Source organism: Symphodus melops, assembly GCF_947650265.1.
Source record: "Symphodus melops genome assembly, chromosome: 12".
Taxonomy (NCBI): Eukaryota; Metazoa; Chordata; class Actinopteri; order Labriformes; family Labridae; genus Symphodus; species Symphodus melops.
The window spans coordinates 12,781,102-12,793,663 of record NC_136702.1 but is presented as its reverse complement, the minus strand read 5'-3'; the positions used below and the strand labels follow the sequence as shown (position 1 = coordinate 12,793,663).

The following is a 12,562-nucleotide window of genomic DNA, read 5'->3' as shown; positions in this document are numbered from 1 at the left end:
GTGACACTTTATTGAGCTTTTGCTTCCCTCTACTGTTCATTCATAAATACAACTTTCATAATCAAGATGATTGTTCAAACTAGCCTATAAATGCACAAAGAAAATAATGACTTAAACACCAAATAACAGTTAAAAAAGACTGCAGGATGAAAACAATAATAAAAAATACACATGTATACCATTTTAAGATTTTCATATATTGTAATGATCTATATAACATTTTTTATTATATTTGTATGTATCTAGGACTTATGACAAGGATGGCATGACTCAGTAGGAAATACATACAGGCTCATAAGAAGTGACTCAGCATCTTTTTATGTCAGAACTTCCACATTTAGACAAGACAGGAACAAAAAAAAAACTCAAGTTATAGTAGTTAGGTGTTAAACTGTTTGTCTGAGCCACCAAAAAGTTGTGAAATAGACAATTACACTCATCAAAATAGGGCTTGAGGTGTGTGTGCACAAATGTGTATGTCTGCGTGCCTTGTGTACCGACAGGAAGTGGCGGTGGCTGGTCTGAGGTCAGTGGCAGGAAAGAATGGTAACTATGCTGTTGCTGTGACTACGGATGGTCACAGCACAGGCTTTGGGTTTCCTGACACGCTTTAGCTGAGAACCACATCCAAACATCACTCCATCCACCCCTGCTGCATGTGTGACATGGATCATCTCACAGTAAACTAATGAATGTGTTAATGCATCTTCACATTGTTCCATTTGTCCCTGCATGCTTTTGTTTTCTTTCCTTCTCTCATTTCTCTTTTTCAACTCACAACTCCCCTCTCCATGCCCAATGGCATCTACAGTATATAAAATGCTTCCTTACTAAATGCTGCCCCACCCTTCTCTTTAAACATTAAACGTTGCACAACAGCGTGACCACAGGAACTAAAAGGCTGTGTTTCTGTGCTGTTTACTAGCCTGAGGCAAACCTCATCCCTCTCATTCATATATGGGCCCACAACCATCTACAACCAATGAGAGATGGATCCCAATGATGTCAACAATTTGAGTAAATTAATCATCAAGAGAACCTTATTTTTGAATCACTATACAAGAATAGTTATGAAACAGTCTGAGTTTTTTCCCCCCACATTTGTGTTTTTCTTTAATACCTGTGTATATTTTGAGCTGGTAAAACGAGATTGTCTTCAATCTCTTTGCTTGTTGAAGAAATGTACACACTGTCTCATCTTTTAACTGCTTGGTAATCACTGAGCTGTTTACTTTACATACAAGATTCTACAAACTACTACTCAGTTTCATTGGAGCATTAGACACAATGTTTACGTTTAATTATGTTTTCCAGAGAGGCACAAAAGTGACAGCATCACAATAAAAGACGAGAGTTCTAGGACAAAAGTGGAAAATATCTTCACCCTTTCTGCCAGTAGATGTCAGCCTTGTCAAAGGAGGGAGCCTTCAGAACACGAAAACGATGCCAAAGAAGGGTAATGGGTTCATCAATTCAGCAAAGACGCATGGAAACTTTGTGGACCTGTTTGAACCATCCTCTTTTTTTCTTTCAAGAAAGCTGCAATTTCTCCAGCTTTGCTAACAACAATAACACTCCACTATAATGAACAGAGCAATCATAATATACGTTTAAAGTATTTATTATTGCCTTATGTGTTATTTTTGTCTTTATTAGCACAATATATTTTATATTATAGATAGATAGATAGATAGATAGATAGATAGATAGATAGATAGATAGATGTCATTTGACGTGTTACTTGATGTACTTATCTATGATCTCGTTACAATAGATCATCTGATTTTTTTGTTGGTTAAAAAAAAAGTCATCAGCGAGCTCTGGTCTAAATCTGCACTGCGCATGCGCACAGCCGCAGAGGAAGCAGCTCAGCTGACTACAGCGGCTCGTCTGAAGACACATTTAATGATGGCAGACTCTGGAAGTAACGAAGCAGCAGCTGTGATCGGCAACACCGATATCACTTCAACGGAATCCGAAAACAACTTAATAAACACGGTCGTTATCTTTGGTTATTCTCCATGACATGTATTTGTGCTTTTCAGCTGCCTGCTTTAACTTGTTCAAACTTTCCTCTCAAAGGCCTGACGCTAATGTAAACGTTAGCTGTGAGTTAGACACAGTTAGTTACTTATAGAGGAAGTGGAGAGTTTGCTTTAGTTTTAGGAAAGTTTGCTGGTTTCAGTGCGGAAACTCATTTCTATCTCTGCAAGTAAACCGTATTGTCACAAAGTTGGGCTCAGTTGTTTTGAGTATGCAAACTTTATTCCTGACGTTAGCTTGCCAGCTAGCAGATTTTAAGACAACGCATACAGTTTGCTGACATTAAATTAAACACGGTCCTTTTGTGTTCATTATCACCATTAGCATCATTTTCGAAGTTTTCATAACAAAATAACTTTTGCATTTTTTACAAAGGGTTTTTTTTTTCTAACTTTGTGTAGGGAGTGGTATCTTTTCCTGTCTTGTGACCTGCCATATTAACCTTGTTTAGAGAAGCTGTAATCAATCTGTTCCTCTCTGTTCACCTGCTTCCTCTGATAAACACAACACATGTCTATGTCTCTGTCAGACCCTGAGTCCTGCATGCACCTGTGATATAATGATGATTCTGTCTCACATGTGTCACACATGCCTTCATGACTAAATAATACTCTTTCATTTCTTCCTTCTCTGTTTAGATGGTGGAGAGAGGATCAGCCCTGTTAACAAAACTGGAGATCAATGTTTCAGAGGCGGAGAAGAGAACAGGGAAGAACACGGTTAACATGCAGGAGACCTATACGGTCTATCTCATAGAAACACGGTGGGTCATACGCTGGAGCATGCACCTTTTTTTTATTGCTGTCATTTTGTTTGTAGAAAACCTAATGCCACTTTGTTCCATCATAAAATACCATTGAAATTGGACCAGTAACACTGAAAGGGAAATATACACTTCCTCTTTCCCCACTTCATTTCCTCGTCCTTTTTTTTTTTTTTTTTTTACTGTTAAAGCTAAATGTTGAACGGATGTTCCGATAGGTGACGGTGAAAGGAAAAACAAGATTATTGTATGCAGCACATTTCAACACCAAGGCAATTCAAAGTGCTTAACACAAGACCTCAAAACGCCTCACGAAAGGACAGAAAAGAAACGTGAAAATAGAAAATTGAGAAATCATTGAAAGTATTAAAACTTACAATATGTTCAAGTAAAAGAGTTAAAAGTTACAGTGCATAGTGAATGGTTCCAATCTTTATTGAAATAGTTCAGTTAAAGGCAGCTGTACACAGGTGAGTCTTTAACCTGGATTTAAAAGAGCTGAGAGATTCAGCGGACCTGCAGTTTCCTGGGAGTTTGTTCCAAATATACGGAGCATAGAAACTGAACGCTGCTTCTCCAATTTGAGTCATTTCGTTCGTGATTAAAGGCGTCTCTCTCCGGGATGGCAATGCCTCATATCCACAGGAGAATGAAAATGATCTAGTAACCAGATCTCAGTCTTATTTGCACCCTGACAGAAAACTTAAGACTTGTCTGTTATAAAGTTCGGCCATCTTTATAAACAAATAAGGAAATGCCTAGTAGTTTCTAGTCCCTGTGATTAGGTCGCAGAGACTCTAAAGAGTACTGAGACACATTGTATCTGGTATGGCCTGTCTTTGTTGTTGTTTTTATTTTCATTAACCTTCTAACTTTGGAAACGTCAAACTGGACTGGGAACCTCTGTGTATCTTATTGTCTGATTGGATTCTAAGTGCAATGATCGATTCCTGAACATGAAATTAAACCTCGACGTACATTGAGTGTGAAAAAGTTACGTCACGGTGACGTTTGATGAATTTACTTAACCAAGTGCAGAGAAGCACTGACTTGGCAGACCACCTCTTTTATTACAAGCAGTCTGATGTTCACTGAAGGAGCTTTGTCTGTTTATTGAAACTTTTTTTAAAGAGTGTTATAACCTACTAGCCTTTTACAAAATAACTTCTACAGTCAGATCGGATGTATTTTGCATCATTGGTGCCAATACTGAGAATATATTAAGAAGGGAGAAAATCCAAAGCCGTTTTATGGTTTCTTTGATCTAGATCTAAAGATATAAACATTATTGCGTTTTTATTCCTCAAATGCAGTTATCAAACTCTTGCAACTGAGCTGGAACGACACGTCGTCGCGGTCAACGTCACCAATTCGTCAACATGAATAATTTGCGTCGGCGCGTCGTCCCAAACAGCGGTGGCGGTAAATGCGCACGTTCCTCCAAAGGGCCGGAGGTTTTGAACCCTTCTAGTGACGCGGTGGTTTGCGAAAGTCATCTGGCGTACCACACGAGGACGTCAGCACTGAACGTATTTGAAGAGAAAAACATCAGGGAGGTGTGTGTCATGATGGCGGCTGAACATAGTGTGTGAATAACCACATTGATCAGGTGATGTGAAATCATCTGTATCTGAAAAATGAATTGTTAGATTAGTTGATAAATCAAAAGAATAATCAGCACATTAAATCGTTTGCACAGCTCTACTTGTGGAAAAGAAAACAAAGAAAAGATGGGTGACATTTGTTGTTATGCATATAGCGCCCTCTGCTGGTGGACCAACTGCTCGGGCGATACAATGAAACTCAAATGAAACGATATTTACCTGGGGAATAGATTGAGTAATACCAGCGCCTATCTGCCTTAAAAATGAACCGATACTGATAATAACTTGATTTGTTATTATCGGCCGGCTGATTTGTCGCTCAGGGGTTTGTGTTTCAAATTGCTTAAACGAGCTTTACGTTTCAATTTTTTTTCCCCCCACCTGCGTACTGTGATACTTCATAATAGTCTTGATTTACTCCTCATGTAGTCCAGCTGAGTCCGTCCCAGAGGGCAGTACGCCTGCAGCACCGGACACCTTGTGGAGACGCTACAGCGAGTTTGAGCTGCTCAGAACTTATCTCCTGGTCACCTACTCGTACGTCATCATCCCCCCTCTACCAGAGAAAAGGGTGAGTGACACACGGAGCATAAACGTTCATCATATATCCAATGTTACTCCTCCAAGTTATGGATGGACTTCGACGTGGGTGGACACAGTAAGATTTTTTGACTGGATGAATTGTGCTTCTGTTAGGCAGAGTTTGTGTGGCACAAGCTGACGGCAGACAACCTTGACCCCGATTTCGTCGAGCGACGGAGAGTTGGTCTGGAAAACTTCTTGCTGCGAGTCGCCTCACATCCCGTCCTTTCCAACGACAAAATCTTCTTCCTCTTTCTGACGGAGGTTAGCCGTTTAACTTTGGTCTTTCCCCCCCTTTAACTTATGCAGGCAGACGCGCTCTCACGCACAGTCGAAAGCATCGGCCGGGGATTTCAACCTGAGACGGAACAAGAGGCTGCAATGTTTGTTTGAAGACACAGACACTAAATAAAAAAGGATCGAAATAGAAATGTGCCTTTTTAAGGGACACTTCCCATTTTGAACCAGTCTTCTTTCCGTAATAGGCTCAATTCATTGCTGCCTCTTAAGGTGTTATGTTGTTGTCCAGATGTTACACAGCACGGTTGATAATCCTGTCTGTTATGTGTCTGTCCGCTGTCAATCATCTCTCCTCAGGAGAAAGGATGGAGGGAGGCTGTTTTGGAGACGGGCTTCCAAGACAAGGTAAACATTTAGACGTGTTCTAGCACCTTGAAACATTACAGCACGTACCTTCTGCAGAAGTGCTTGACTATGAATTCTGTCGTCAACACACACACAGACTGTGTTTCAGTGTTTTGGCTTCGCTTTATCATATGCAAATGGCATCCTAACACGGTACATTATCGCGTTGCCATATGCTCGATTTAAAAACCCCCCCTCTCAGTGTAAGCGTTCTGTTTCCTGCCAGGTTGATTCCAGACTGAAGTCTCTGAGTGCGAGCTTCCGAGTCAAGAACCCTGACAAGTACGTACCAAACACACCGGAAAGATTCAAAACAGAAGTTGAGTTATCGGTTTGTTTGCTTTGACTTCAATCAATGATCCCGGTTGGGAGAAGAGGTGTGATAATGAGAGTTTAAAATTAGAACAACACAGGCTGAAACAAAGAAAAGGACCGATTTGATCTCCTGCTGCTTGATGTATGATCTCATTTCTTTTGTACTTCAGGCGCTTCACAGCATTGAAGCAGTACAGTGATGAATTGAGCACTGTTATCTCTCAGTTACTGAGGGTGCGGGCGGTGAGTTTCAGCATACACAAACACAAACGTTGTCTGCTTTAGTTTGACCAGTGGATCAGGTTGTTTTTATTTTTTGTTTTTTTTTAGAATCTCATGCTGTGTAACCTGAGCATCTATTTCTCGTAATCTTCATATTATTAATGTGTTTATTTAGTAGAGAAGCATCAGAGGAAAACGCATGTTTTTATAGTGTGTGATTTGATTGCCTTCTTTCTAGAGAGTAGCAGACCGGCTGTACGGCGTTTACAAGGTTCATGGGAACTATGGCCGAGTGTTCAGGTGACAAATAACAACTCCTCCTTTCTTCCATTTCTTTGACTCGTGTCTTTCACTCTTCGTTTGACTGATGGGCGGCTCAACATTTCAACACAATAAAGCAGAATGCAATTTTCGAGAGGGAAAAAGAAAGACGTGATTACACAGACTGGATCCAGCAACTGTCGTTCTGTACATCCTTTATTGCTTTCTTAGTGTTTCCTTTTTAAAAAACAAAACAAAAAAAACCTTGCCCTATTTTTTCAGATGTTTAGATTTGCACTTCTTCTTGAAGTTAATCATAAACTGATTCATCCAGCAAGTGTGGGAAGAACATGGTGGTTCTCTCATTATGGAGATGCTTTTTTGTTATCATCCTTGACCTGTGATGGGAAAAGTGATACGTTTTACATCCTTTGATAATACTTCAAATATTCTTCTTTTTCTTTTTTTTCTATTTTTTTGCTTTGGAGCAATTGCAGAAATGCTTCCATGTAGAAGTGTGTTTGTTAACATGTGACACAATATGAAGTTAATAAGTGCTATTATCGTTGTTGTTATTGTTAAGTATTAATAAGTGCTGCTCTGTTTGTGTCCAGTGAGTGGAGTGCGATAGAGAAAGAGATGGGAGACGGTCTGCAGAGCGCTGGTCACCACATGGACACGTACTGAGTCAACTTCTGATTCTCCCTGATTGATACTCAGACACGACACTGCACGGTCACATGTTCACATGTCTCTTGGCTCATGGAGGATTCTGACTGTGTGTGCATTTGCACAGGTACGCGGCATCAATAGATGACATTTTGGAGGAAGAAGAGCATTATGCAGACCAACTGAAAGAATACCTCTACTACACCGACGCTGTCAGGTACGGGTTGAATTACAAGATCAGAGAGAGAGACGCGTTAATGTGGAACTGAGCTTCCTTTTAGATGTTTCAAAAAAAGGACATTTGGGGTGTGTTGGAGCTAAACGCAGATATTCTCTTTACAATGAAGACAAACAAATGAAATACAAACCGTACATGTTTTAGTCCTCGACACTCTCGTGCAGTTTTTATTCCTCCTTTTTGTTGGGTTGGTGTGCAGGTTTCTCCTCTGCCGTTAAAGACAGAGACCCGTCCTGCACTTCATACAGAGCTGAATACGAAACCTTTTGATCAGTGTTCAACACGAGTCAGTTAAGCTTTCGCTCTTATTCGGATTAAAGACTGATGGTTCGCTCTTTGAAACTCAATCCCGTCATGTCCGCGTTAATGTTTGAGATGTTAGGTTGAAAGAAGTCTTAACCCAAAGAGTTAAATTAGAGTTTATATGAAGGTGTCAGACAAAGGTGTATTCAACCTGCTGGAACCTTCCGCACTGATTGTAGTGTATTCCACTTTGACCTTTAGTGCGGGGATTAAAGTACGTCCTGTATTAGTCTAGAACAGCAATGATTTGATGAGTAACTAAACGGGTGGAAGAAAAAGAACTTCTCTCTAGCTGATAATCATTGAGGCGTTCTGAAGCACATGGAGCAAACATTTGACTCTTCCCGGCTTCCCAGAATTCTCTGCTTCCCACAATAAAAGCTGCTGTGAGGAGTCACTGGTGAAGAAACGGACAAATATGAATGCTGATGTAACTTTATAAACTACATATGCGAACAAGACCATCAGCGACAGTTTGAAATCTTAATGATGTCAGAAACTGCGTCTACTGCAGGATTGACTGCACACTGCTGAAACAGCTTGTTCATGAGTGATACCTGCAACTGTTGAAACTCAGCCGGATGAGATTTTAGTGTGAAAAAGACTTAACTGCACATGGGCAGGATGACATCACTGTTTCCACAGAGGTCATCAAAAAGAGAACGATTTCTCACAGGAGCTTTAAACGAAATATTTCAAAGTGCGGGCGCTGTATATTTTTCTGCTGACTTATTTATTCAGATAATCTCCATTTTAAGGATAATACAAATATGTGTTACCACAGCCCCAAATGTAAGTGCTGGCAGAGATAATAGCCAAAGTCCCCATTGGTCTTTTTTTGAAGCCCTCATTGCTGTTTGCACTTTTTAACCATGTCGTCGCCTCTTCAAAAGAGGTCAAAGCACGAAGGTTTTCGATCTGCCCCAACGAGTAATCTACGACGGCTTGATGCTCTTTCGCAAAATGTCGCCAACATTCTTGGACTTAATCCAAAACAAAGCAGCATGCAGCAGCACTAATGCAAATCATTTGGACATGTAAATCTTTAGCTTTCAGTTTAGCATGTGATGCAAAGTTGCAACAAGCACTGATGAAAGCGCGCTTTTCTGCCTGGATGGAGATCAGTCATATCTTACTTTATCACGTTCGGTAGCAGATGGGCTCATTTCTGTTCAGCTGTTCAGGATGCATGTTCTGATTGGTGGATTTCATTTTTTTTTTTTCTTCACTGTTTGTGTGTCATGAAGGTCAGTGTGCAGGAAGCACGAGTTGGTCCAGTATGAGCTGGAGATGTTAGCTCAAGATCTCGCACATAAGAAACAACAGAAAGAGGAGCTGGTTACAGGGGTAACACAACCGCACTCTCACTCACACCGGCTTCACAATTTATTGATTTCTGCTGCACATCTGAGGCTCATACACACTAGACTTTGACACTACATCAAGCAGACTACTTGAATTGACGGGTTTTTAAGCCCTTTTGATGTCCTGATCCTAATTATGTTTTTTCATGCGTTTGTGTGCAGACGGTGCGAGTCTTTTCCCTGAAGGGGATGACCAGTAAGCTGTTTGGCCAGGAGAGCCCGGAGCAGAGGGAGAGCAGGCTGGCAGCCTTGGAGCAGAGTATCCAGGAGGGAGAGCAAACGCTGAAAGAGAAGAACAAAGAGTGCCAGTGAGCTCAACACTAGTCTCTCAATTCTGCAGTTTTTCCCCCCATCTGACTTAGATGTCCGTCATGTGACTGTCTTCAGTCGTCAATTCAACAATGTGTTGTTTTTTTCTTTTTTTTTCTTTAATGCACTCTTAATTTGGATAATGACTGATGGCTTGAGTCAACCATTTAATCAAAAATACATCTATCAATAAGAATATTTGTTCAAAGTAGTGGGTGGTGTTAGGATTGGCACCCCGGGATCAAAATAAGTAAGCATGCAGTGATTTTTTTTTTTTTTAAACAAACTATAGTACTAATGGAAAAAAGAAGAAAAAAGCACATCTATAAATACAGAGTAACCCAACCACCACATTGTTTACATGAGCATATGTCTCTATTCTCCCCCCTGTGCCTCCTCTTCCACTAAATGACTCACAGCGGCATGTGTCTTTGTTTGCGATTGTGATTTCAGAGTGTTTGTGCGAGCTGCCTGGGAAGACATCGAACGCTTCAAAGAGCAGAAGGACAATGATTTGAGGGAAGCTCTAATCAGCTATGCCATTATGCAGATCAGCATGTGTAAGAAGGTATGGGAGCCTCTGTTTGCTTTTTCTATATGCAGTCATACATGCTCAAGAACGCCAGGCTTTTGTGTTGTTTGTTGGTTAAATCACGGTCCATTCCTCTGCAGTGCAGCTCCCCCATCTGTTTTACAGAGAATAGTCTTGTTTGTGCATTCTCCTTCAAAACAAACAAAAAAACTCTCAATCTTCACTGTCTCAGGGAATCCAGGTGTGGTCCAATGCCAAGGAGTGTTTCAACAAAATGTGAGCCACTTCCCAGCCAATCACGCTCCTGCACCAAAGCAATAGTCAGACAGATTGTTCAGAGTGGGACCTGCAGTCTTCTGGAGAAGGCAACGGGAGCCCAAATTCTGACTTCAGATTCAGATTTGAAGCAACTTGGACGTCCTATCACAACACACACACACACACACACACACTATTATTTCTCAGATGTTTCAGAGCCTTTAAGATCCCTGTGTGGCATTCAGTTGCGATCCTGCTCATGCAACTTTCATAAAGCAGAAGATCCAAATGAACTTTGCTGCAAAGCTGGCAGCATGTCCAAGAGAAAAATCCTGTATTTAGAATGCGTGATAACTACCCAGTATGAATAGCTGTGGAGTTCATTTCAGCTGGTATACTTGCTCGGTCTTATCTCTCACCCTAAAAAAAATGTAAATGATGAAGTAAGATGCTGGGGAGTTTCAGCCGGTGGTTCATATTAAAGTCCAAAAATCAAACGTCTGATTCAAAAGATTTTGAAAGACGGATGGATTCAGAACTATTTTGTACACCAGGGACCATCAGCCAGCTTGTTTGCTCTAATTTAACTCTTTAAAACACAATGTGTTGTCGAAGCACTTATCTTTGACTTTGACTTTCACCTACTGTGTATTTTGGTCTCGAGAATTTCTAAGAAGACTCTGTAATCTGTGTCCCCAGACCTCCTACATGTAGCAGAACAGTGAAACATAAGGGAATCATTCAGAGGTTTGTTGCTGTACATTTCGACCGCTCCGTTCTCTCAGGCACAGATCAGACCAGGGATCAGGAGCTGTAGCCAAATGTACATGAAAAGATGACAAGAATCCTTAAATCACATCCTTCCCCTCTTTGGGAATGCTGACGAATTAGACCAAAATAATCTGAAAGAAAAATGTCAGGCAACATGTGCCATACTTAGGGAAGTCACTTAATAGTTACATTAGGTTTCCTTTTCTTGAATAAGGTGTTATACACTTCATGCTGAAGTCAGTCTTTATGCTGTTATTAATCAATAGCTGACCAAAGAGCCTTCGACCTGGTACTTGTATGCTATATATTTGAGAAGGAGACACAAGGAGAAGGGAAGTTAAAGATGTGGATCTTTTAGTTCTGTGCTAACAGCAGATAGAGTGCACATATAGAGAGTCAAAAGTCATAAAGGCTATATGCTGTTTCAAAGGCTATATGCTGTTTCAAAGGCTTTATGCTGTTTCTGATACAGTAAAGCCTTTTTAGCATTGACCTCCCTAATGGAGGCCAGAATCATGGTGCCCCCACACGCTGCCTGATGTACAAAGTGCAATCATAAGTGCCGATCACAAGAATCAAACATGAACATCAAGAGCTGAGCCATTTCTTTGACGAGAGGGCCAGATCCTGTGGCCTTAACGAGAACATGAGTTTTGCACAACAGGGTTGAGACAAAATGCGTTTTCAGCCCTGAGTTCCAAAAATGCCTCGGTTTACTTTGTGTGAAAAATAATGACCAAATTGTAGACATTTTTAACTCTGCATGTTTCATCCTCAGGATCCGGCTCAATAGATCTGCTTTACACTTCACATCTGCTACTATTGCTTTGTGTTTTGATGTTTATGATAGGAGGAAAATTGGATGTAAAAATCAATATGACATGGACGCAGAAATAACCAATTTAGTGAAATGATCCCAAATTGAATTATTATACATGGGCAATGAAATGAGATTGTTTTTTTATGTAATCATTGTGTGAAGACACTAATAAAAATATTCCTTTTTTATATTTGCGTTGTGTTTCAATAACCAATAGAGGAGTCACAGAATATACTGAACAGGAACATGTGGTGCTGTACGCTGTGTTTATAGATCACTGAGTCAGACTGCTTGATAACTCATTTTTATATGAGAAGTTACCTTGGATTTTTTTTTTTTTTTTGCTCTTTGAAGTAAGAGGATGAAAAGAAAGTGTTTTGAGCAGACACTTCTTAAATGTCAGGCTGTTGTAATGCAGCTGTGTCACAGTACACTCCCTGCCTGCACTAACCCGTATGCATGGCTTGTTGTTTATTTCCATGATACCTGTGGTGACGGATGGAAATCAAATAGGCTTATCTGTGTGTTTGCAGTTAAGGGTTTATCTCGATAGCCGTCACGCGTTTTAATCCCATCTTTAAATGACAGGAAACGTCGGGACCATTTTAAAGGTTCATGCAGCTTTTACAGTTGCGACTGGATCACGTGTTCATTTCTAAGATTATGTTTGTAAACTAAATACAAACTCCTGGCGGTAAACAATGTTGAGGAGATACTCGTTCAAAATATCTCTGATTATGAACAATTAGCAGATTAGTTTTTAATGATATTTATTTAGAAACAGCGCCACCTGCCAGTCAGAAGGTGCAATTTCTAATTTGGCACCGAGGCGGCTTTATTCAAAAGGTCTGGAGAAGAAGAGG

General features: G+C 40.4%; 1 protein-coding gene across 1 annotated transcript; it reads left to right on the top strand.

Moving 5' to 3' along the window:
• The first annotated feature begins 1,423 nt into the window (after positions 1 to 1,423).
• On the top strand, positions 1,424 to 11,887 carry LOC306832554 (sorting nexin-4-like). The gene is made up of 15 exons (XM_079357334.1): positions 1,424 to 1,456; positions 1,853 to 1,998; positions 2,682 to 2,806; positions 4,840 to 4,981; positions 5,107 to 5,256; positions 5,590 to 5,637; positions 5,864 to 5,919; positions 6,123 to 6,195; positions 6,413 to 6,474; positions 7,050 to 7,115; positions 7,232 to 7,321; positions 8,893 to 8,992; positions 9,172 to 9,317; positions 9,772 to 9,886; positions 10,083 to 11,887. Exons 1-15 carry the CDS (start codon positions 1,444 to 1,446, stop codon positions 10,128 to 10,130), a joined length of 1,380 nt encoding a protein of 459 aa, XP_079213460.1. The 5' UTR covers positions 1,424 to 1,443; the 3' UTR covers positions 10,131 to 11,887.
• Positions 11,888 to 12,562: the final 675 nt, after the last annotated feature.

Bases quoted from the DNA above. Each gene is read 5' to 3' on its own strand.
- LOC306832554 (XM_079357334.1), top strand. The intron at 1,999-2,681 runs GTCGTTATCTTT...TTCTCTGTTTAG, and splicing joins AAAACAACTTAATAAACACG to ATGGTGGAGAGAGGATCAGC. The intron at 9,887-10,082 runs GTATGGGAGCCT...TCACTGTCTCAG, and splicing joins AGATCAGCATGTGTAAGAAG to GGAATCCAGGTGTGGTCCAA.